The sequence below is a fragment of the Meleagris gallopavo genome, chromosome 1 (genome assembly GCF_905368555.1).
Source record: "Meleagris gallopavo chromosome 1, MGAL_WU_HG_1.1, whole genome shotgun sequence".
NCBI classification, from domain to species: domain Eukaryota; kingdom Metazoa; phylum Chordata; class Aves; order Galliformes; family Phasianidae; genus Meleagris; species Meleagris gallopavo.
Window position 1 is genome coordinate 58,703,903 of NC_139404.1, and position 22,472 is coordinate 58,726,374.

The 22,472-nt window shown below is 39.4% G+C and overlaps 1 protein-coding gene across 3 annotated transcripts; it reads left to right on the forward strand.

The window, feature by feature from the left end:
• The first annotated feature begins 248 nt into the window (after positions 1-248).
• Positions 249-22,101, forward strand: AMN1 (antagonist of mitotic exit network 1 homolog). Of its 3 annotated transcripts, XM_019616397.3 has the most exons (9): positions 277-410; positions 3,463-3,615; positions 6,117-6,249; positions 9,554-9,698; positions 12,970-13,187; positions 17,482-17,538; positions 18,851-18,962; positions 19,847-19,895; positions 20,565-22,101. In XM_019616397.3, exons 3-9 carry the CDS (start codon positions 6,169-6,171, stop codon positions 20,626-20,628), a joined length of 726 nt encoding a protein of 241 aa, XP_019471942.2. In that variant the 5' UTR covers positions 277-410; positions 3,463-3,615; positions 6,117-6,168; the 3' UTR covers positions 20,629-22,101. The 3 variants fall into 3 exon arrangements, with proteins under 3 accessions (XP_085085546.1, XP_010712743.2, XP_019471942.2); XM_085229420.1 differs by lacking the exon at positions 3,463-3,615 and having other exon boundaries at positions 249-410; XM_010714441.4 differs by lacking the exon at positions 3,463-3,615 and having other exon boundaries at positions 251-410; positions 19,847-22,101.
• The last annotated feature ends 371 nt before the right edge of the window (positions 22,102-22,472 follow it).

Consider the following 22,472-nt stretch of genomic DNA (forward strand, 5'->3'; position numbering starts at 1 on the left):
CTCCTAGGAGCTTTCAAAATTAGAAGGAGGAATTGGGGAAGTTTAGAAACTTAGCTAATGCTGTATTAGGTCAGGGAATTCTTAACCTATCAGAACTCCCACACACTGCACTTAGAGAAGATACTCTCCTAAATGTTAAATGCAGGGAGAAAGGGAAGGCAGTCCCTCTCTGTGCGACATTGGGGTTTTCACGCTCTTTCAGGCACGGCCGCGGCTCTCTGAGGCGGAGCAGCCCGGGACTGCGGTAGGACTACACCTCCCATCATGCCTGGCCGCGGGGAGCCGCCGCCATTTCGCCGTTCTCCCTAACCGTTGAGCTCGGTCGGCTCCCCGTGCCCCGCCGTCGCTATGAGCCGCCTCAGCGGCGGTTGGGATGGCGCCAGCGGGGAAGCTCAGCTCCTCCTGGACCTGTGAGTGCCCCCCGACGCCTAACCCCGCTGCCCCCCGGCCCCTCTCCGCGGTGCGGTCGGCACTGAGCGCTTCCCTGAGGACGGGCCGGCTGCCCTCCGCCGGGGAGCGGGATTGGCAGGGGCCGGCAGGCTTCGGGTCGGGGTCGCGGCGTGTGTCAGCTGGCAGTTGGACAGGGCAGGGGGTTGGGTTCGGCTGAGCTCAGCGGCAGCAGGATGGGTGACGGGTGTGATGGGTGACAGGGCTTCTCAAGGGCCGTCTGGCTGGAGTGGCAGACGGGTGACCGGGTTTGGCAGGTGGGGAGCTGCACGGCCTTTGACGGGTCTGCAGGCGGAGGGGTGGTGAAGGTTCCCTGGTTGCTGCTGGGCCCAGTGAGTCTGCTGGAGGATGTTTTACTATGGCTCTGTCATGCTGTCATGGTTCTTTGCGCTTATGAGGGAGGTGGAGATGGTAAGGATAAAGCATCAGTTTGACAGGTGAAAAAAAAAAGAGCTGTCGAACAGTGTAGTTCGTTTTAGACTTATTCTTTTAAAGCAGATAAGGTTGTAATTGCCACGTGTTGGGAAAATTTCCGCTCCACTTGGCTGGCTCAGTTATCTTTATCCCGAAAAGAGTCAGAGGAGTTTTTAGCTTTCTTTATTAGAATAAATGGGGAGACCACTGGGAGGATCTCTCAACTCATCAGAGGTCACAGACCCTTTTTTTTACCCCTGTCCCTGGACTCTGTAGTGACCCCTCCTCTCCCTCTTTTCTTGGGGTTTGCATTCTTGGTTTGCCTAGCACATGCTCATCCCCCCCAGTAGGTACCACTCTTTGTTTCTTTTGTTTGTACATATTTTGTAATCTAGAGTCAGAGTTTGTTGTTTTGCTCAACTAGAGCTATCTTTGTATTCTGCTTGACAAAGTCCATCCCTCTTTGTCCTGTCAAGCAAACAAGATTTACAAGCCGGTGCTAAGCTAGCATCTCCTGCTGTATATCTGCAAGATAAGTTTGTTTATCAAGTTCTTCTTCACAGCCTTTATTCATCAACCTTATCTTATTTTGCAAGGACATCTTACCCTTTCTTTGTTCATCTCATATGGTATAGCTGGTAAATATATATTTTTTTTTTTCATATAAGATGCAATAATAGTGAAAACATAAATGATTAATTATCGAAGCATCAAATCATAGATGGCAGGTTTTGAAAATGGTGCAATTCTTCTTAAGGTCAGGCTGGACAGGGCACTGAGCAACCTGATCTATCTGTGGGTGTCCCTGTTCTTGCAGCAGAACTTGGGCTGCGTGACCTTTAAGGGTCCCTTTTCAACCCAAGCAATTCAGTGTTTCTGTGATCTTAATATTTTTTTCTCCCAAGAGAAATTTTAAAACTCAGCAGCAAGAAACAGTTAAAAGAAACTAAGAGACTCAGCGTAACTCATGTCGATTTCCATTTCTCTACGCTGTTGTTGAAGTATTCTCTGCATATTGAACTAAGCAGTTGGTCTTGAATGGCAGGTACCTATTCACACATGGCTGGGGTAGTCCCCTCATAGTAAAAAACAAAAACAAAAACAAAAAACACCCCACAACAAAGTTTGTATTTTGACTTTAGATACAATTATTTCTATGCACTACAGTATATGATGACAATTTGCCTCAGGATGAGTCTAGCTTGATTTGCGGAGTCAGACTCTATAACCCAGAGTTAGGTTATAAAGCAGGCACGTTTATTCAATGAGACGCGTATCGTTGGGTACGTGGGGAATAATTCCTCCTAACACGCACACCAACAAGCAAGAGCAGTACAGATTTATAAAGCAACCTTATGCATATTCAAAACATATCGTGGAATTTAGTTACATATTCATTAATTTTCCGGAAACTCATTTGCATGCTGCTTCTCCCCTTGACGCATGCGTGGTTCATAGCAGGGGTCTTCCTCTGCTGGATGTGGGGATGAAGTTAATCTCTTTGTGTCTTCACCTTTTGCCTAGTTTTGTGTTCAATTATCAGTAGTAAACTGGTTCTTGCTGACAATGCCTCAGCACTTCCTCCTGATGTTTACTTTCTTTCCATTCAGTTTACCACAGCACTCTGTGCCTTATCCTGTTTTCTCCAAATTTCTGCTTAGCTTGCACCCTAATACAATAGCTAATCAATAACCTGCCATTCCTTAATTCATGCTTGCCAGGAACGTTCCTTTTCTCTGGCCAAAGAAGGTGTCATGTCAAACAAGTACAGGTTTTATGGGCAGCAGCTGAAGGAACTGGGATTGTTTAGCCTGGAAAAGAGAAGGCTCATTGCTCCCTAAGACAACCTGAAAAGAGGTTGTGGCGAGGTGGGGTTGGGCTTTTCTCCCAGGTAACAGCAACAGGATGAGAGATGATGGCCTTACGTTGCCCCAGGGGAGGTTCAGGTTGGATGTTAGGAAACATTTCTTCTGGGAAGGAGTGGTGATTCCCAGGGAAATGGTGGAGTCACTGTCCCTGGAAGTGTTCAAGAACTGTGTGGATGTGGTGCTGAGGAACGTGGTTAGCAGCCATGGTACGAATGGGTTGCTGGTTGGACTACGTGATTGTGGAGGTCTTTTCCAGCCTCAATGATTCTATTATTGTATAATTCTAAGTACTTAGCCCCTACCAGAAGCGTGTGTGCTTTCGTGACAAAGAATCACCCATTTTTTCATGTATCTCAGTAGAATGCCATTCCGAGAGAAGGGATTATCATACTGTAGGTGCATACACAGGCCAGTACAAAGGTGCAGAAAGGCTGTCTGGCTTACCCTAGCCCAAGGTAGGGTGCCACTTCACATTAATCAGCATGCTGCTGCACAGCTCTATCAGTGATAAGGGTCACCATTGTGGTTTTTAGTGCTTTGATAAGATTATCTGGGAAGCAAACAACCTTTTATCATACCTGCTGACAGGTAAAGAATTATCACATTTAGAAAAAGGAAGGGATGTAGATGGTGTAACCTGCATGTGCTGAGTGGGAGAGCTCTCTATTGTGATTCATCAGCAGAGTTCATCCAACAGACAGTGACAGCATGGTGCTCTTACACATCTCCATAGGGATCAGTTAAAGGCAGTCCACATGTGTGCTCAGGAAGTGGTGATGCATACTGGCAGATGGATCTTTACAGCTGCAGCATGTGGTTAAACTCTGGATTCTGCTTGAAATCACCGCCTCCTCGTTACAGTGACTTCTGAAGTGACCCACTACAGGTGTTCTTACTCCATTTTAATCTTGTTTTGCATGATTAATCTGTTAAATTTTTGGATTACGCTGCTTGCTTGTGTTCTCCTAGTTAGTTGTATATCAGGCCTAGTAATTTCTCTCTACGTGTATTGTGGAGCTTGATGCTCTTAACAGTTTTTACTTCCAATTGGATATTAATCTTAATGCTGTTTTATTAGTAATACTGCAGCAATCTTATCCATTATACCAGTAGGAGTAATACTTGACACTCATAATTACATTTTAAAACTCCCAGATGTGTATTATTTTAGTGTACTGTTTTGTACCTCACTAATGGCCACCTGTGCTTTAAGCTTTTTACTGAGGCCCTTGGGCCTGGTGTTGAACTAGCAGAACTTGCAGCAGAAGCTGACAATTGAAACAAATCTGTGTATGTGCAGCACTCCTTTAATAAGGGCATTGTTTTTAAGATCTTCAAACCTGAACGTGCATTTATACAAGTGTTTCTGCTGCTGCTTCCTGCTTGTTGTCCTTTGCTCCCACCCCAAAAGAGCATTTAGCACTCTGGAGTGCTCAAGTTTTGCTCAAGTTACAGTTTACATCCTGTCTTAGTTTCTGTTTTCTGATGTTTACTATTCCCAAGGTGAGAAAATACCAACTTATACAGCTGATGCAGTTTAAAGGCTGGCACATTGAAGTAAGCCTGTGGTTGGTTTACATATTATGTTTGGTTGCAGACTGACTGCATAGGACTTTCAGGGCCTGCCAGGGAGGCATTTAGCAGAGAGGTGAAGGCGGCTGGGGCAGGTAACAGCTTTAGTTGTGCCGAGGCTCTCAGAGCCCTGGCAGGTGCTTTAAGATCGTTTGTTCATGCCCAGACATGCTTAGAACCAACACAGTTTCTACAGTCAAAAATGAGGCTCTTAGAGCAGCAGAAGCCAAATAGCACATTTTAAGGTGTTTAATTAAGATTGTTACCACGTTGTAAAGAACCGGTCTGCTCGTACAGTTAGGAATTGCTTAGATTTGATCGTTCCCTTTGTTGTTCATAGACAGCATGAACAGATGGCAGCCCACTGCAGGTCAGCACTTCCCCCAGACTGTCAGTGTGTTTGAAAGCTGAGGCCTTAAGGAAGGTGTCAGAACATATGCAGATGGCTGTATCTGCATGTACAAAAACTGAGTACTGAAATAGAGCTTCAGTTTCAAAACAGAGCTCCCTTGTGTGGTCTTGCTGTGAATATAAGTTACCTAATCTTAAAGAGTGCAGGAAGATGTATCTAATTTAGCTGCTTGCCTGTTTTAGCTTCCTTTCTTCTGGTTCTTTTCTTCTGATGTGCCCAAGCTCTAACATCTGTTCTGCTTTTCTTTTACATGTGACATAACTTAGTGCAAGCTGTACCTTGCTATAAGCTGGATTGCTTGTAAAATAATTAGTTATCAAGATCTATGAAGATAGGGAATCTAGTTCAGGTAACTATGGTCAGTAGATGATAGAACTTTCAGTTCAGGGCACTCCACTGCTTACATGTACTCATATTAAGTAACAGGACGTGATGGGGAGATATCCTTCCCCAGTTTTGGCTTTTTGCCCTACTGTAATGCTTTTTAAAGTCTTGTAATTTCCTGGAAGACAAAGTGTTACCTTTTGTCTCTGGATATGGGTTAGATTCATGCTAACTTATTGTCTTCTTTTACCTAAGGACTTAAATTTCATCATAATCTTTCCCTTCAGAGACAAAGAAACCTGCTTCTTTAGGGACTAGCTGTCTCTAAGTGTGCCAGTGAGTGCTGATGATCTGAAGGTCAGTCTGCTCAAGGTGCTTAGAAAGCATTCCCAAAAATTGCTTCTGATGTTTCAGTGAGCCTGTGGTTTTAACAACCCGAAGTTGCAAAAGTGAAGATATTTCCTGGTTCACACAAATTCTTGAGCCCTGTGTTTCTCTGAGATTAATATACAGTGTTTTAGCAAAGCACTACCTCCTGATAGAAGCCTTATGTAAGTTGAGTTTGATTAGCTGGCAAGGGGAAGAGGTTGCTCTGAACAAAGAAACAGTTTTGGACCTCTGATACAAAAGGTACGCAGAGGGCAGGATCGTGGCACGTACAGAAAGTGTGGGTGAAACGGTACATGTTGGTGTTACTGTTAGTTCAGAATCTCTAGCCTGGTGTGTAGGATCATCAGGCTGTTTTCTTCATGTTGATGAAGGGTTTTGAAGAATGAGAGCGAAGGAGAAGGAGGCCTAACTATTGCTAAGAAAAGAATGTCTGTTTTGACTCAAACTAACTGATGTTTCTGATTGTGATAGGATTTCAGCCAGTTGTTCCTGTGAGAACCTTACTTCTCAGCCCAGGGCAGCTGAGTTTCCAAGATAACTGTTGCTGATGAGACTATTTGAATGCCTTGTGGCAGTATGGAACAGCTGGACCCAGTGAGGTTGGGTCTGGTTGACCCAGCTTTTGGCTTGATTGTTCTGTTTCTAATATGTGATGCCTTTTTTGACTGTGTAACTTTCCTATATTTCAGGTGCGTTCAGTATTTGACAAAGAACCTTTCCAGATACACTGCAGATATCAAGATGTTGCCACCTAACATTAAGGATAAACTAATTAAATTAATGAGTAGACAAGGGCAAATAACAGATTCAAACATCAGTGAGGTAAGAACCCATTAAGAACTGTTGTATCTGTGGTAGTTAATCCATAAGGATGAACTAAACTGTAATTCCTTATGTGTGACAACAGATGAATTCATGGCTGCTTAAACTGTCCCTGTCTTCACTTTGTTCTTGTTCTTTTCCCTACACTCTGTAATGCTAATAGTCACTTATTAAAAATAATACGGCTTATACAAAATACATTTGTATGGGTAAGTAAGTGAAAAACACTTTCTAGTCAGTGACAATTTACTTCTCTTTAATCAGCTGACAAACATAATCTCTTTTCAGTACTGCAAAGTGGACTGTTTTAAACTAGTTATGTTAGAGACTGTATTGTGTTTCAAGAAGCCAGTACAAAATCTGTTAAAAGATTTCAGGAACTGGCTCAGTTTCTGTCACGCTCTTGACATTAAGATTCATTTTCATTCTTTGAAATATGATTGTGCTAGAGCTCAAAATTGATGGTTCAACTTCTCTAATCACTTTTGCTCATCAGCAAATGACTTTTCTTTGGCTGTAAATTGAGAGGCACATCTGTTTCGGTATCCACTGTTATCTTGTTTGGCTTTGAAGGGAAGTGTGAGAATTGAGGAAAGCTAAAGGCTGACCTTGGTGAAGCAGGAGATGAATGACTCCCTGTTCGTAACTATTTTGACCTGTAGTTCCCAAGAGACATAGTATCAGTTCCACAGAGCCAAAACAGTGAACCTAAGTGTGGAAGAGAATTAAAAGGACTGTGGGAAACCTTCAAACAACCCTTTTTATCTTCTGTATGCATCATTTTTAATTGTAAAAAATAATAAATTCTCGAGTGTTCTTTATGTCATTTTGGTGAGTTTGTGTTGACACAATTTGATTTTGGCTGTTTTCAGTATGTAATCCTTCCTAAGCATCATGAGAGATGCATATAATTATAACTGTATGACTGTATGTATAAATACTCAAAGACATTAAGATATCTTTAGCCTGAGAAGAAACTGGGGAGTTGAATTATAATTTTTCCTCTGGCTCCTTGTAAAATCTCATCTATCTTTGCTCAGCAGTCGGTCACTGCCTTTTCTCGGAGCTTTTTTTTCACTTGAATATTTTATTTTGGTTATTTTTCTCAATGTGTTTTTTTTCTCTGTTCCTGCAGTTTCCTATGATCACTTTTCTTGAGCATGATTTATCTTAGCTTTCTTTCCTAACAGTTTCCATGTTTACTTTTATTTCATTTGCACTTTTCTTTAAATGCTAACCACCTTTATGGTTCTGAATTTATACTGTTTCTCCATGCTGTTCAGCATTCATGTTCTTTCATCTTGCAGATACGCTTTTTGTTCAGCACAGCAAAAGCACCTTAAGTGGTTTAGCTCTTCTTATTGTTCCTTGCTTGCATAACCAAGTGTTTTATGCTCTGAACATTTGCAAAATCTAAATTCTTCTTCCATATGGATAAGGAATTTTCTGTTTTTGCTACTGCTTCCCTCTTGCTCTTTTCTTTTATAGTCTCAACGGATCTGTTCTCTTGGATTTTTCCAGGCTGTGATGATTCATTGGCTTTTGTGCCTGTTTATTCCTTGCTGTTGTCCAGCATTTTGTTTACAGTTTTAACTTCTTGTAGTTGAAATTCTGTTTGCATGCATTTATCCATTAGCTTTTGTTCATCTCATCCTGCTCTTGCCTGGACTTGTTCTACCATCCTTTTTTTCTTACTCTGCTTTTTGCTTGGAGCAGCTTTACATGAGATGTATGCTAAACTCCTTACTGCAGCTCAATTTTACCATAAAGATACTTAAAGATACTTCAGCATTTGTCCACAGGATTTAAGACTGTACTTTAATCTCCTGTATTGTGCATCAAAACAATCTTTATCTTAATTCCACCTATTAGATTTTATTATTAGATTTTAGTATCTATATTCAATGAAAATGAATCTGTGAATAGCAACAGAAAGCAAACCTTTAAGTAATAACTAAATGTGTGAAAAATCTTTAGCTAGGGGAAGTTCATACTCCAGCTACTTTAAATAGCATTACTGTAATGTGACTTCTTGTTTAGAATTCTCTACATCTTTCTTTTTCTTGTTTTACGGTTCTTATGTCTGACAAGGTTTTTCACGTGGCTTCAAAACCAGCAGTTTGCTCTCTTTTGTGGTGATCTGGGCAATTTGAAATTGAGGAAGAAATCTGATAGCCAGGGAAAGCATCTTCAATAAACGTTGATGATCACTTTGTGATCACTTGGACTTCAGGCATGTCAACTCTAGGTTTGATATTAGCTCATGAGATACAAATTCAGAAATATGATTGAAGTAGAAATTGAATGTGACTCTTGTGAAAACGACTTAGAAGCGTGTTACAGGACGTGTTGGAGGTTTTATGGCATAAACAGATGCGTTTGAGGCTTCTAGTATTTAGGAGAAAATACAATCAAAGCTGCCTTCTGTTTGCCACTTTGGAAAAAGGTTGCAATTACAATCTGCTAGAAGTTCTTGCTTCTTTTCAGAAGGCTCGTTTGACTTCATTACTAAAGATTTTAGCATCGGGTGGATTTGAACAACATAAGAACAGTGCTCCTTGTTCTTTGTGAGTTAAAAGAGGGAGTGAGAAGCTGAAGGGGGTAATATAAGGTAATGATCTAACATTTGCCTATTGATCAGAACACATAGTGACATAAGGTCAGGGAAGAGGAGGACTGCAAATAATATTTAGTAAAAAGCGGTAAGAGTCACCAAAAGTGAAATGAAAGGTAAGATATGTGGTTATTACTACAATCTGAGGCCTTCCATCACTTTGGGTCTAAGTTTAATAAATGCACTTTGGGGGAAAGGAAGACCTGTGGTCTTGAGGGACTTAAAGAGCCTCTTTAATGAGCATTTGGTACCTCTGCGTGTGTGTGGGTGAGAAAAATACTCTAGGGCAAAACATTTTTTAAGTCTCAGCTTAAATCTGCTTAAGACATTAAATTTGTTTATAATCAGTGTTTACACTTCAGCTTTCTGCCATCCAATTTCTAGTAAGTCTGAGAATATTATCCTTGGTAAACATACTGACATACTGGTGTTAACAACTGTGGCATCCACTGTTGAAACAGTAGTGTTAATGTGCTCCTACTCTAGATTTATCACAGAAATGCAACATTCGTACTGTGGCAGGTGAACTGTTGTGGCAAATTTAACATGTTCTCTTTATGGATTTTAATTGTCAGGACTGACAACGCCATCCTCTAGTGGGTATTTTAAAAAGTTCTCTGTGATGTCTAACATTACTAGTATTTTGGATTAAAGTCTGCAGTTGTATGACATAGCAGGTTTTTGTTACAGGTATTGCACCCTGCTGTAGAGTCTTTAGACCTCCGAGAATGTGATATTTCAGATAATGCATTATTGCAGCTTTATAACTGCAAGCAATTGAAAAAAATCAACTTAAACTCCTGCAAAGAAAACAGATTGGGGATCACTTCAGAAGGTATGTTATCTGTGTATAGATAACTGGGATCTTGTTTCTGTTTTATTTTTCTTTTAGATTGGAGTAAATTGCAAAAATACCTAGGGTAACTCTTGCTTTAAAAAGTCCCCAGTGCCACACCAATACTAATTAAAAGTAACTTCAGTGGTGTAAATTATAAGCCCAGAACAATGATTATCTGGTGAAAGAAAGCTATCAGGTTACTGATAAGCTGCTGTTCTGATAATTCTGTGGTTCATTTAATGGTATTTTTCACTTCATTTTGTTCTTCAGTAAATGAGTTTGTAGCATTTCCTCTTACCTGAAAGATTTAGCTTACTTTAGGATTTGGTATTTCAAATATTATTCTTAACCTGCAGTCTTAAGTTGTGTCAGGAGCCATTGGCTTGTAAGAATTAAGATTGCTAACTTTTTGTTTCCCACAACCTTTGTTCCGTCTTTTCATTATGCTTATTTCTTTGCTCCATCACTAGCTCATCCGTACTGAAAACTGAGGCTAAATATTCATTTGGAGTTACTGTATACCTTACTTCAGATCAGCCTTGTCTTGTCTATTTTCTTAGCACTGCATATTGATGTGCTTATCTTTCAGTGAAATGTTTTTAGTTGATTTTATGTACTTGTTTTTAATGTTCCTGCATTGCTGTGCTTTTTAATCACTGGGACAATTTACAGTGGTCTTCCCTTCATGCCTTCATCAGTCCACTGATATCTACTACGTTTCTTAAGCTGAACACAGAGGTCTTTGTGTCAATTTTTTTTCTCTATTTGGGTAGAGATTTCTGATTACTTTGCTGTTAATAAGTTAACAACGACGTGTTCCTTCTCTATTCAACTTTGCTGACTTTCATGCTCACAAGCTGAGCCCTTAATATACTAAAAATCAGAGTTGCCAAGCTTTTAAGTTAAAATAGTTCTTATTCACTCATTTCTATTGTGTACACACATACAAGCAGTTTGAAGAAATGTTACCTTTTACTATCTCACTGATGGGTTTTTTTCTGAAGAAACCTGTACATTTGCGTGCCATTACCATATTTTTCTACTGTAAACCAATTCTGAAGCAAACAAATACTCTTTTATCCATGTTTCTTTGAAGTTCTTACATAGTAAAATATACTGATAGCATTCAACTTTTTATTTATTTCTATCCAGAAATTATGTAATTTTCTGTACAACTGGAATCACCGTGTTGCCATAATCTCTGAAATAATTTCCTTTCTTGAACTGCATCTGTAGTTCATGTACTTCTGTTATTTCTGAGGTGGTGAAGCCCTGGCACAGCTGCCCAGAGAAGCTGTGGATGCCCCATCCCTGGAGGCACTCAGGGCCAGGTTGGTTGGGCCCTGGGTGGCAGTTTTAAGGTGGTTGAGCTTTAAGGTCCCTTCCAATCCACGCCATTCTATGATATGATTCTATGATTTGATTGGCTACTTGCTGACACCTCTGTGCAAATGTTTTGGTTGTTGCCAACCCGCAAGGCACTGAGGGCACCATCCAGCCCTTAATGACCAGTGTCATGACCAGTCTTGTCACACCAGGTGCCCGTTGGCCTTCAGGCCTGGTGTGAACTGTCACGGTTCCTGTCCTCCTTCTGAACTATTATTTTGATTTTGGTTTTTTGAGTTGGCTGTGGACGTGACCCATTGCTTTGTTGCCTGGTGTTCACTGGACCATCAGCAGGACCTAGTACTGTCATCTCTCTCCCTGCTCACACAGCTCAGTGCCATGGGGCTGTGGCCTGCTGGTGAGGGCACTGCGCTGCCTGTGTTGTATCTAACCTATGCTCATGGCTTGCATGCACTTACAGAGCAGCCCTGATCTTGCTGCTCCTTGACTTAAACACTTTAATCCTTTGCTACTAAGCACAGTCTTCTTGCTGATTGTAGTACCACACCAAGTACTGTTCTTAATTGGACTTAAATCTTTTTTTGTCTTCCTGTCCACTGATAATGCTGTAGGCAGTACTAAACCGTTGTGTACCTGAATTTAACAAGTGTGTGTATGAAGGCCTGGTGTGAAAGTGGAGAGGACTTGAGTAAATTACTGCAATCATTTTGCAGTTCAAAGGGTTTTTAGTGCTTGTTTTTGGTCATTCCTCCTCCCTCATCACTTGGGCAGACTGTTCAAGTAAGACTACTTTTCTGATGAATGTTCCCCAGTGTTCAAACATTGCAGCATGTGTCTTCCTTCAGGAGCCAGCAAGCTATTGCTTCAATTTCCCCAAGTGAGTGCTTCTTTCCGCCTGCCACCAGCATAGTATAGTTGGCTCTGATTTCTCCCAGTCAAGATTTTGTAGTTTTGTTTATCTCAGCTTGACCCTCCTATCCATTGGAGTTGCTTTCTTCCTAGATCTGCATTTAAAACCCTAACTTATCATGCTATTTTCTGGATTTGCTCTGGTTGTCAGTACTTCTTAGCAAACTTCTTAGCAAACTTCCAATGCATATAGACGAGCAAAAATATTTCACAAAATATCCAAAAATATCTAAATATCTATCCCTATCATTCTGCATTATCTTTAAAATTACCCTTCTTCCTCAGTTTTTCTAATGTCAGCCTATCACCTATCTTATTTCCTTTCTCCTCTGGAGCAGCTCTCCGCCACCATCCTCACTGTTGCAGGATGCTGCTCCATCTTCTGTATCTGCAAGTTTCACGTGCCTGTTTTCCAGCACAGCATAATGTTCATTAACTTGACTTTTTCTCATCCCTTGTCTTTTCTCTCACTTGACTGCATGATGGCATTTTTCCATTAATCACATTGGACCTACTGTCCATGTAACCATGTTGACCAAATGACTGAAATACTTCAGTTTATATGAACAGACGTTGTTACACCAAAACTATGATGCAACTACAACACCATTTCCAGAGGTATCTCAAGCCATTGTTTGTGTTGTTTTTTTTTTTCACTCAATTCACTGAGTTGATATCTTGTGTAGATAACATCCCTCAGGTATCCCTTTTACATTATGGAAGGGAATTCAGCATTTAGAAATCTTTGTCAGCTCTGGCATTCTTCAGCAGTACCGTTTATCAGGTCTCTGCTCTTGTTAGGTGATGTCAATTTCTTTTTCTTATCCTTCAATTAGCAAAACGAAACAACGACCACAAAATGATTTTCATGTACAGTATCTTGCTGAGATGGCACGTAATGAAAGTTGAGCAGTCAGTGACCACCAGAGGACAGCACAAAGAGTTCAGTGGGGTGATTATGTTACAGTGACTGATTATTTATTTATTTTTAATTATTCTGTTTCTTTGACAGGTGTCATAGCCTTGGCCTTATCCTGCCCTTATTTGCGTGAAGCGTCTTTTAAAAGGTGCTGCAATATAAGTGACAGTGGAGTTCTTGCTCTTGCACTCAATTGCCAGTTCTTACAAATACTGAACTTGGGCAGCTGCTCAGGCATCATGGATGCATCTCTGCAGGCGCTAGGAGAAAACTGTAAATTTCTTCACAGTGTGGACTTTTCATCTACTCAGGTAACTATGATGGCAGTAGGTTATAACTGACTTTTGTTTGTTTATTTAGTTATTTATTTAAGGTTGGCGTGATGATCTTTATTAAACGTGATAAGCAATATCTTTTTAGATCAGTTCCTAATAAGGCTTAGGACCACAGTTCCTTTCCACTTTTCTTAAGGAAGAGGACTCACACTAAACATAATCTCTCACCACTAAAGTCAGCTGAATGCTGTATCTCATTATCTCCAAAATTCCTTCTTAAGGAAAAGAAATACATGTTTCTGCATCCTGGCAATCAGAAAAGTACACGTTTTGGTATTATAGCATGCATTGAGGACTAAAGATGCATTTATTAAAATCCACATGCTGTTGGAGACTTCAGTGTCTTTATTTAGTATAATCGTTTTCTTCAACTTATAAAATACTTCGTAAAAAGAGGGTACAACATTGGACATGATAGTATGTTCTTTCAGGTAAGACAAACCATCTGAATAGTAATAATATATATTGTTCAACTAAATATGCCCATACTGTAAGCAAAGAGTCCGTAATTAGTTCTAGTTCAAGAGTGATTGTGTTTTCTGAATGGCTTTATCAGAGTTGTTATGGAGTTAACAGGGGAAGAATGACATGAAAAATGTAGGAAAGAACAGATAAGAGGATTTAGCAGCAGTTGCTATTTAGCATAAGGAGGAGAGATTTGGATACAATAACACTACTAGAACAGGCTTTATAATTACGGTTAGATAATGAAGTGGATGAAAGGAATTTCTGAGATAATGAAGTGTAGCATTCGTTTGACTGTGGTGATGAGTGATTACTTTATGCTCAGCATGAGTCCTACACAGAGCATTCATGAAGCATCAGATATGGAAAACGTGGGACAGTTTTGTATTTTAGGTGCTGTTGTTCTCCCTGAAGCTTTTCCTGAAGGGAAGGGCATCAAAAGTCATTTTTTTTTCTGTGGTAATTTTTATTACCACCATTGAAGTCTGTTTCTTCAAGCTTATTTCATGATTTTCAATTCCCTTTCCTATCTTCTCTCTTCCTGTCCATGAAATAGATAATGTGAGAAACACACTTAAAATTAAAATTTCTATTCAGGCAAATATCTTAGTGATAGCAGCAAAGTTTATTCATTGTTGCAGTAGTGGATGCACACCTCCCTACAGGCAAGGGAGAAATTGCATGCCTACTTAGTAAAATTGATTCTGTTATATACCCTGGACCTGACACAGGTAATATCTCTCCTGGTGTCCATTGGTTGAGTGTCTCAGGCTCACAGTCCTTCCAGTGCTGTTGCTATGGTACATCTCCACATAAGGACTGTTACCAAATTGTTGTTTTTAGGTATGCTTTGTATGTTTTGAAATATTGGAGATATTTCAAAGTTAGCACATCCGTTCTGCTTTGTACTTTGATAGGAGGGCAATATTTCAAAGTTAGCACATCCGTCCTGTCCTATGCTAGGCTCCCCCCATCCTGCATGCTTTCGTTATCTTAGGCTGTCTCAATTCTACCCGAGTCATTACACCCCATTCTCAACATCACTCTATTCATCAGCTTTCTTTATGTCTCAATAATGTATACAACTGTTTCATAGGAAGGTTGTAAGTGCAGTAAAGGCCTACACTGCATCCAGAAAATACTGGAAACTTCTGCTGCAAAAACACAATCTACTTCTCACAATAAGTTTCCTGGTATGTGTTTTAATTGGGATGAACTCCTCTTGAATAAGTAGATGTTTGAACACCTTTTGTTCCTTCCTGAGTATCAGTTGTATGGTGATAAACACTAGAATTCTGAATTTCATTTGACTAAAATATGTGGAAACATAGTAAGTATCAATTAAACCGTCTTAACATCTTTCTCTGTGACATTGCCAGTTACAGATAAGCAGACTAAAGAAGAGAAACTGTTAGTGGGTCGTGCCTGTAGAGACTGCAAGACCTAACCACATCCTTATGTTTGTGTGCCAGAATGAATAATAAAAATGAAGTGAAAATGGCAAACGTGCACGAAAGAGTAAAACAGTGAGAAATTTGAAAATAGGTGAGCAGGCAAAGAAGGGCACACAGCCTGCTGCAGGAACAAGGAGACAGATGTAAAATAGGCTGCAAAGGAGCAAATGGCTCAGAGTGGTGTCACCACTTTTAGAAATAATCTCATCTGGTGACTGTGGAGAGATGAAATACAGTGAATGGAAGACGTAAAGACTGATACAAATAACAAGAAGTGGGGTGGGCAAAACAAGGGAAGAAATGAGTAAGAAGAAGTTGTAGCTCTGCACCCCTGCATACACAGAGTGTATAAATGGAAGCTTGGCCTGAAAAAGCTCTGCTGTGCTGGCACAGAGCTATGTAAGAAAACTACTTGTGCTTAGGTGTCAGTATGCTTGCAGTATTGTTCTGAGGAGTTTGGTTTTATACTTAAATTCTGTGCCTACTGCACTACTTCTGTCCTAAATCCTAGTAGTGTTAACAGGTAGGAACACGGACTCTAGAGTCCCAGTCCTACACAAATTAAATAGTACATTTCCTCTGTAATCTTCAATGATTCAGTATATGGCAAATAATTGTAGGAAGAATCTTTCTGAAAGGGCTGTGCAAACTTCTGTGCAGGGCAGTTTAGTTTTCTGCAAAATGTGTTAGCAAGAGCAGGAGTATTGCTGGTTAGGTATTCTGTCTGTGCAGGCACTTCTCACGTAGAATAGGGTTGAGTTGTTTCTGTGTTTAACTGCTGATACCTGAGTAATCTAAGCCTTTGCTACGTGTACAGGAGCTTGATGACTGGTCTATACCAAGAGCCCGATGTATTTGTGGCTTGATATTAACCATAGATGGTTAATCTTTAATATGAGAGTATATGTAGTATTACAGATAGTGCAAATGGGTACTCTATAATAGAGTATGAAACAGTACTGCAACACTGCTGCTGTAGTATAGCGATACTTAAGGCAAGGAAGGGAGGAGGCTTTTGTTTTAATAAAAGCTGGTTTGGTGCTTAATATATTCACAATCATAAAGACAGAATTCAGTGCAGTTGTTAAGGCACCAGCCAGAAAATCTGGTCCAAGTTTCTTTTGATGACATGGAGGAGAAGAGGCACAGCTATCAAATCTTAACTCGGTTTGTTCTTCGGTTGGTGACCGTGTACTGGTTTTAGATCTTAAACCCTTTAGGAAATTACAGTGATTAATCTCTCTGCTTTTGTCCCACATAAGGAATTTATTAGAATGTATTTGTTTACTGCCCTTTGTCTCCTGGTCTGGCTGTCTTGAGAAACTAAACGTGCTGTCGTCTTGATAACTTGCTGAGCTAGGCACTGCCATTCCTATTGCCCTTTGTGTACTTTCACACTGAGTCATTAATTCTTCATTTGCACTGGTTTGATCCTTTCTACTTCAGTTCTGTACAGTCAATTTGCAATAGGTGGCCAGTAGCCAAGAAGACAATTTGTGCAATGGAAATAGTCAAATCTTTCAACAGAAATGGAACTTGTGGTATCTGAATTCTAGCTGTCAAATTGGGCTGAGTCTCACTATGTGTGTTTGGTGACTGCAGTGATACAAGGCCAGTTGGAAATGAGGAGGAATTTTAATGAATTTAGTTCCCAGAAGTGAACATTTAAATTGTTCTTACTTGCCTTTCTGAGGAAAGCCCTTTGTGTCTCTCTCTTTCTCTTGCAGATAATCATTGCTTTGTGGTTTTCAATAGCCAATCTGATAAAACCTTTCAGTGCAAGTATATGATGAGTGATGAAAGACTGCTCGTTTGAGGGAATTTTGTGCTAATTAGCTGGTTTGCTTCCACCTGAGTGCAAGTAGGACTGCAGATAAAAGGCTGCTGTGATTACTCTTTTTTTTTTTTTTTTTTTCTTTTTCCCTTTTTCCTACCCAAGGTACTTCCTTCATGAACGTTTCCAGCAGGGAACATTTTCAGCAGTCAGGAAAACAGCAGAAAATTAGTTCACATAGAGCACAAGTGCTTTAAGGCTTATAAATTAAAAATGCCGTACCCTGACCATAGTAGTGCACCCACTGTTAAATGAGCCCACAAAGCCACAGATACAGCAGTTCCACAGCTAGGCTGAATCACATATGTAGTGTGATGCAAGTATTTAATAGATGGGGAAAAAATATACTTGGATAGTTTTCTCTGCAAACCTAGTTTGGAAGAAAATACATTCCTGTTAGATGTATTAAGTGACTGTAGGGAGAGTATAAATTAATGTAAGAAGTCTTTTCCAAACAGTTTTGCTTGAAAAATTGAGCTTTAATCCAATTTGTTAATAAGTGTGGTTTTTTTTCTAGGTAACAGATGATGGTGTTATAGCACTAGTGAATGGAATGTGTTCAAAGAATTTAAAGGTAATCTATCAAATCTAATAACAAATTAATTACAGAAGGAAAGAGACTGAGTAGTAGTGTGGATTTTGTTTTTCTGTTGAGCTGTGTTTAGTAACATATTCCTGTGCTTTTAGTTTTCTTAAAAACCATACATTTAAGTGCTTTTGTATTTAGGTTTTTTTTATTGACAGTTCTAATAAGGCAATATTTTATATCTTTATGTAGAATGACATAATTTAAAAACAAAACTTGTGTTCTGTCAGTATACAGAACTACAAAAGTTTCGGTCTGGTGTACTGGCAGTGACAAAAAGAAAGGAAAATGTGGCATTATTTGTTAGTCTTTTCTTCAGTCTCTCTTCCTTACCTGTGTCCTAATCCTTATACATCTGCTTCACGTTGTGAAAGTAAAGTGCAAAATTTATAGGCAGTGGTCCAGTGTCAGGCACGTGGTGAAATAAGTAGTGTCTTAAAGTAATCAAGCTCGCAAGTAGCGAGATGGTGAAATCTTTTTACTTCAGGAGGCGTTCAGATTCCACACTTCACTTACTGATTATAAAGAACAAGAACATACATCAGCTTTTGTATTTCTTGCTTCACTGAATACAGTTCTTGTTTTCTGTGTCGTCATTCTGTTCAAGATTACATTTATTGCAAAAGCTCCCTTTCATTTACGTGCTCTTTAAAGATCCTTGGAGCTCATGGTTTGGAAAGAGACTTCACAATAAAACAGTGCTTTGTTGGGGTGCCTGAAGGATATATTCCCAAATACTATTTTCATTAGCTCCGATGTTTTATCCTCAGCATTTCTTCTTGTTGTGTTTATTGATATAGAAAGTAGGCTGGAGAACACTGATTTTTAACAGGAACAACAGAAATTTGATAGTAACCTGTCAAAGCCAAATGGAAGAAAACTGCCAGGAAGAAAGCAGTCATTCTGTTTGCCGTGAAAGCAAACTGGTAGGAGAACGTGCAATAGGAAAACTGTTGAATTCCTATCTGTAGAATCTCATGGAAAAGTTTTTTCAGGTGTCTTGAATGATACGTGCATTTGGAGAAAAGCTAAATTTATGGTTTTAGATTTTTTTGGTGTCAAAACTAAAAAAGCTGTCCTGATATATATATATATATATATTTTTTTTTTTTCCTGAGAGTGTTTTGCTGGTCTGTACATAACCACATAAGGGATCGATGCAGTGAGGAACGGTAGGTCATAACTTCTTCTGGGTGAGGAATCTCTGAAATCACTGGGGAAATGAAAGCTTTACCTTCAAAACTGAGAGTGCTCTGCTAGGCATTTTTTTAATATTATTATTACTATCTTCTTAACGCAGGAGATCCATATGGAACGCTGTGTTAATCTGACAGATGTTGCTGTGGAAGCAGTCCTCACTTGTTGTCCAAAGATACACATTGTTCTGTTCCATGGATGCCCGTTGATAACAGGTGGGTCAAGTCAGGCTATCTCTTGATTTTCTGAACACGTTACAAATTTTCCCATTCTTGCTTGTCTGACAACAGACTTCGCAGATTAATAAATATTCTATATGAAACTAGATTATTTTTTTTTACTTTCTTATGAAAGCAGTCTAGAACAAAGTCCTACAAAGTCAGAAAAAATATGAGGTGATCAGTGTTACAAAGTGATAAATATGCTTAAGAGAGTTGAATTACATCTGCTGTAGGAATTCTAAGTTTGCTTTTACTGAGTCTTTCGTGGTTGAAATGACTGTTTTTAAACTTTATATTAATGCAACAGGTAAATATTTATTGAAACTGATACTAAGAGTAAGACACTTAACCATAGATTGTATGATTCTATGAACCAGTTATGAATAACCAAGAGGTAATGGTATCAGTGTGGCCCCAGTTTCAGTCTTCTGTGGAGGGCAATGGGGTAAATTTTTTTGAAGGAAATGCACTATTGTCTTTGGATTCAGAAAAATTTGCTGATGCAAAAGAACATAAAGTGCCTAACAGCATGAGAAGTTGCTTTATTAAGGCCAAAAGTGGCCTTCATTGTTGCATATTGTGTTTTATTTCCCTCTATGACTGAGCTTCTATTTGAAAAAATTTAACTATGAAGTTATGAAGTTATTTTTAAAATAGAAATTTAGTCTTACAGGGAGAGTAAAGTACTTTTTGGTGAGTACAGATCAGGACAAGATGTTAGAACAATGGTGATCTGTGTCCTTTGTGTGTTTATTTTCTATGTGCATTAAAAAGTGGAGCATAAATGCAGATAAAATTAATTTATTTTGTTAACCTGATTCTAAACAGCACCTATGTATTATTCTGAAGGAATAACAATATCTTTTCTTCTTTTGTAGACCGTTCACGAGATGTTTTAGAGCAGCTCATCATCTCAAACAAAATCAAGCAAGTGACATGGACCGTTTACTGACTATTTTTTTGTCTGTTTATGTATGAGTGTAAAGTTTACAGTTAGGAGAGCTAAAGGAAACAAGCACCTCTAATAAACAGCTGGTGACTTCTGTACCTGCAGATTGCTTCTCTGCTTCTTCCCACCAGAGGTCTCCATTGCCATTCCAGTCTTTGAGTGCGAGTCTGAGCTTCCCTAGTGACTGCTTAAGAGCCCTTTCTGTCTTTGAAGCACTGATAATGATTCGTTAAAAGGAAAGTTAAATTACAGTCAGCATTACACTGTCACCTCTCAGCCTCCTTGAACAATCAGATTTGGCCGTAGTTAAGCATGTTTTAGCATCTTAGCTACCTACACAGACCTGGTCTTACCAAGTCCCTGCTCTGAGTTTTTAATCTGAGAGGATAATTGTAGCTAGTTTGTTAGAAAACAGTTAGAAAAACTGTACGTACCTTTCTTTTGATGTTATTGATGTTACAGGTTTCTGACTTTATTTACCATCAGTATTTACAGGAGTCTTACACATCCAAAAGTACAGTATGAAACATGCAAACACAGAAGATCTTTGGAATTATTGTAGTGTTTAACAAATCTCAGAATAGTGCTGATGACTGATGAAATAATCTTATATGATACTCATTTGCTCTGGCTTTTTCCTATTGCAGAATCATTGGGGAGAACAAAGCATTGGTCTCTGTAAGCATAGCTGAGAGTGAAGACCATGTTTAGCATTGGAGTACATGAATCTCAAGAGAGTAGAGTTCTACAGAGTTTGTGTTCTGATTTATATGGTTTATTACATCTCCAGGGACCTCTAGAAGATGAAAATGTCTGTTTATGTATTGTTTGACTGTAGTCATTTAAAAAAATTGTAAGTATAGAATTGATTGTGACAGAACTGTGGTTTCATCATAATTACAAGTCATGCTCACTGGCTTTGCTGAAACAGTAGAACTTACAGTGAGACCTGTACGATTTCTGCATTAAACTTCTAAAAATGTTAGTCACTTCAGCAGCGCACAGAGCAGACAGCACACTGTGTTGATACTCCATGTTTGGAAGTAGCAGGATTTAGCTGGGCAGATCTTACACGGATCTGATGACTTTCAAAAATGAGTGAGTTTAAACAATAAGGAGTGTTTATTTTGTAATTTAATGCTTGTTATAGCTAATGCTAATTTTGAATGTTGTAGAAAGAAGAGTCTTCTACTGACCTATTTAAAGTACAGCTCAAATGGCATGGAAGATAGTGCATCCAGTATTGTTAAAGGATATTACAGTATCTGACAATGATCTCTTCTCCTCTCTTGATTATATGGCTTATGGAAGAGCAAGTCCATTTAGAAAACTTGTTCACGTGTAACTGAAAGCATAATTTTAAACCTCGGGAACATAACTCTCTAACTCTTTTTGCATGAAGTAATTGATCTGTTGTGTCTCATTTCAGGAACGGTGCCACAAAAAGAAGTGGCATCAGAGCTACCAGAAGTGGGAAGAGGCTCCAGGAGCCTCCTGCCCAAATCAAGGCCAGCTCTGAGCTCAGCCAGTTTACTCAGGGCTTTCTCTGATCGAATCTCTCAAGTGCTACATTCAAAAGTAAATTATAAATGGAAATATATAAAGCAGCTTAAGGTGGAAGACCACTGAGGCCTGTAACAGCAAAGGACACAGTGCTAGCCCTTTGCTAATGTAACTCTGTATTTGTCACATTAAAGGCAAATGCAGCTTACACTGTCCTTAAATGTGCATGCAGATTCAGTGTTCTTCTGCAGTCTCTTCTAAATGTGTAACCTAGTGCTGTGCCTCACTATGTGCTTTAGAAAACAGTACATCAGTGTGATGAGTAATACTGCATTCTTAGGCTTAAAATTTTGAGTCTCAGTAAAGCCTTCACTTCCAGAGCTTAAGACTGCTCTTTGATAGGTGTTACTAGCATCATTCTACTGGAATTGTTTTTGATTCAGGTTGAGTTGCAGTCATTTTTAATTAATGTTTAAGAGTGCAGGAGCGAAGCTGGAGACAAACATTGTGTATGCACTTACCAGTTCATATTTGATATTGTACTTGTGTGTTACTGTTGTAGATTCTTGGGTGAGCACTGCTAAATATTTGTATATTGCTTTGAATATTAAAGCCAGTAAGTCTTCTGTTCGGATATTTCTGAAAACGTGTTAAGATACATTTTATGATGTACGAATGTCATATTTGTATGAGTGTTCATTTCCTACTTTGTAAGCAGTCTCTCTTTCTGAGTGCCACGCACTTTTTCATAGTTATAAGCTTCTACCACATCATGTGGGGTTTGGATAGTTGTGGGTGCATCGTCTTCTCTTCTTTGGTGTTTAGCTCCCTACCGCTGCTTATTTTGTAGTTAGCTGCAAAACATGATCGTTGTTTGCTTTGAAGTTACATCTGAACATCAGGACACACTTCTTTACTGTACAGGTAACAGAGTGCTGGCACAAGGCTGCCAGAGAGGTTGTAGAATCTCCTCCCTGGAGATCTCTAGAAGCTGCCTGGAGAGTCCTCTGAGCATACTGCTCTGGGTGTCCCTATTGAGCAGGAGGTTTGAC

What these genes read in the sequence shown, in the direction of transcription:
- AMN1 (XM_085229420.1), top strand. Translation starts at nt 349, where the DNA reads ATGAGCCGCCTCAGCGGCGGTTGGGATGGCGCCAGCGGGGAAGCTCAG. An exon ending in CAGATTCAAACATCAGTGAG is followed by an intron (nt 6,250 to 9,553) that starts GTAAGAACCCAT and finishes TTTTTGTTACAG; the next exon opens with GTATTGCACCCTGCTGTAGA. An exon ending in TGGACTTTTCATCTACTCAG is followed by an intron (nt 13,188 to 17,481) that starts GTAACTATGATG and finishes TTTTTTTTCTAG; the next exon opens with GTAACAGATGATGGTGTTAT.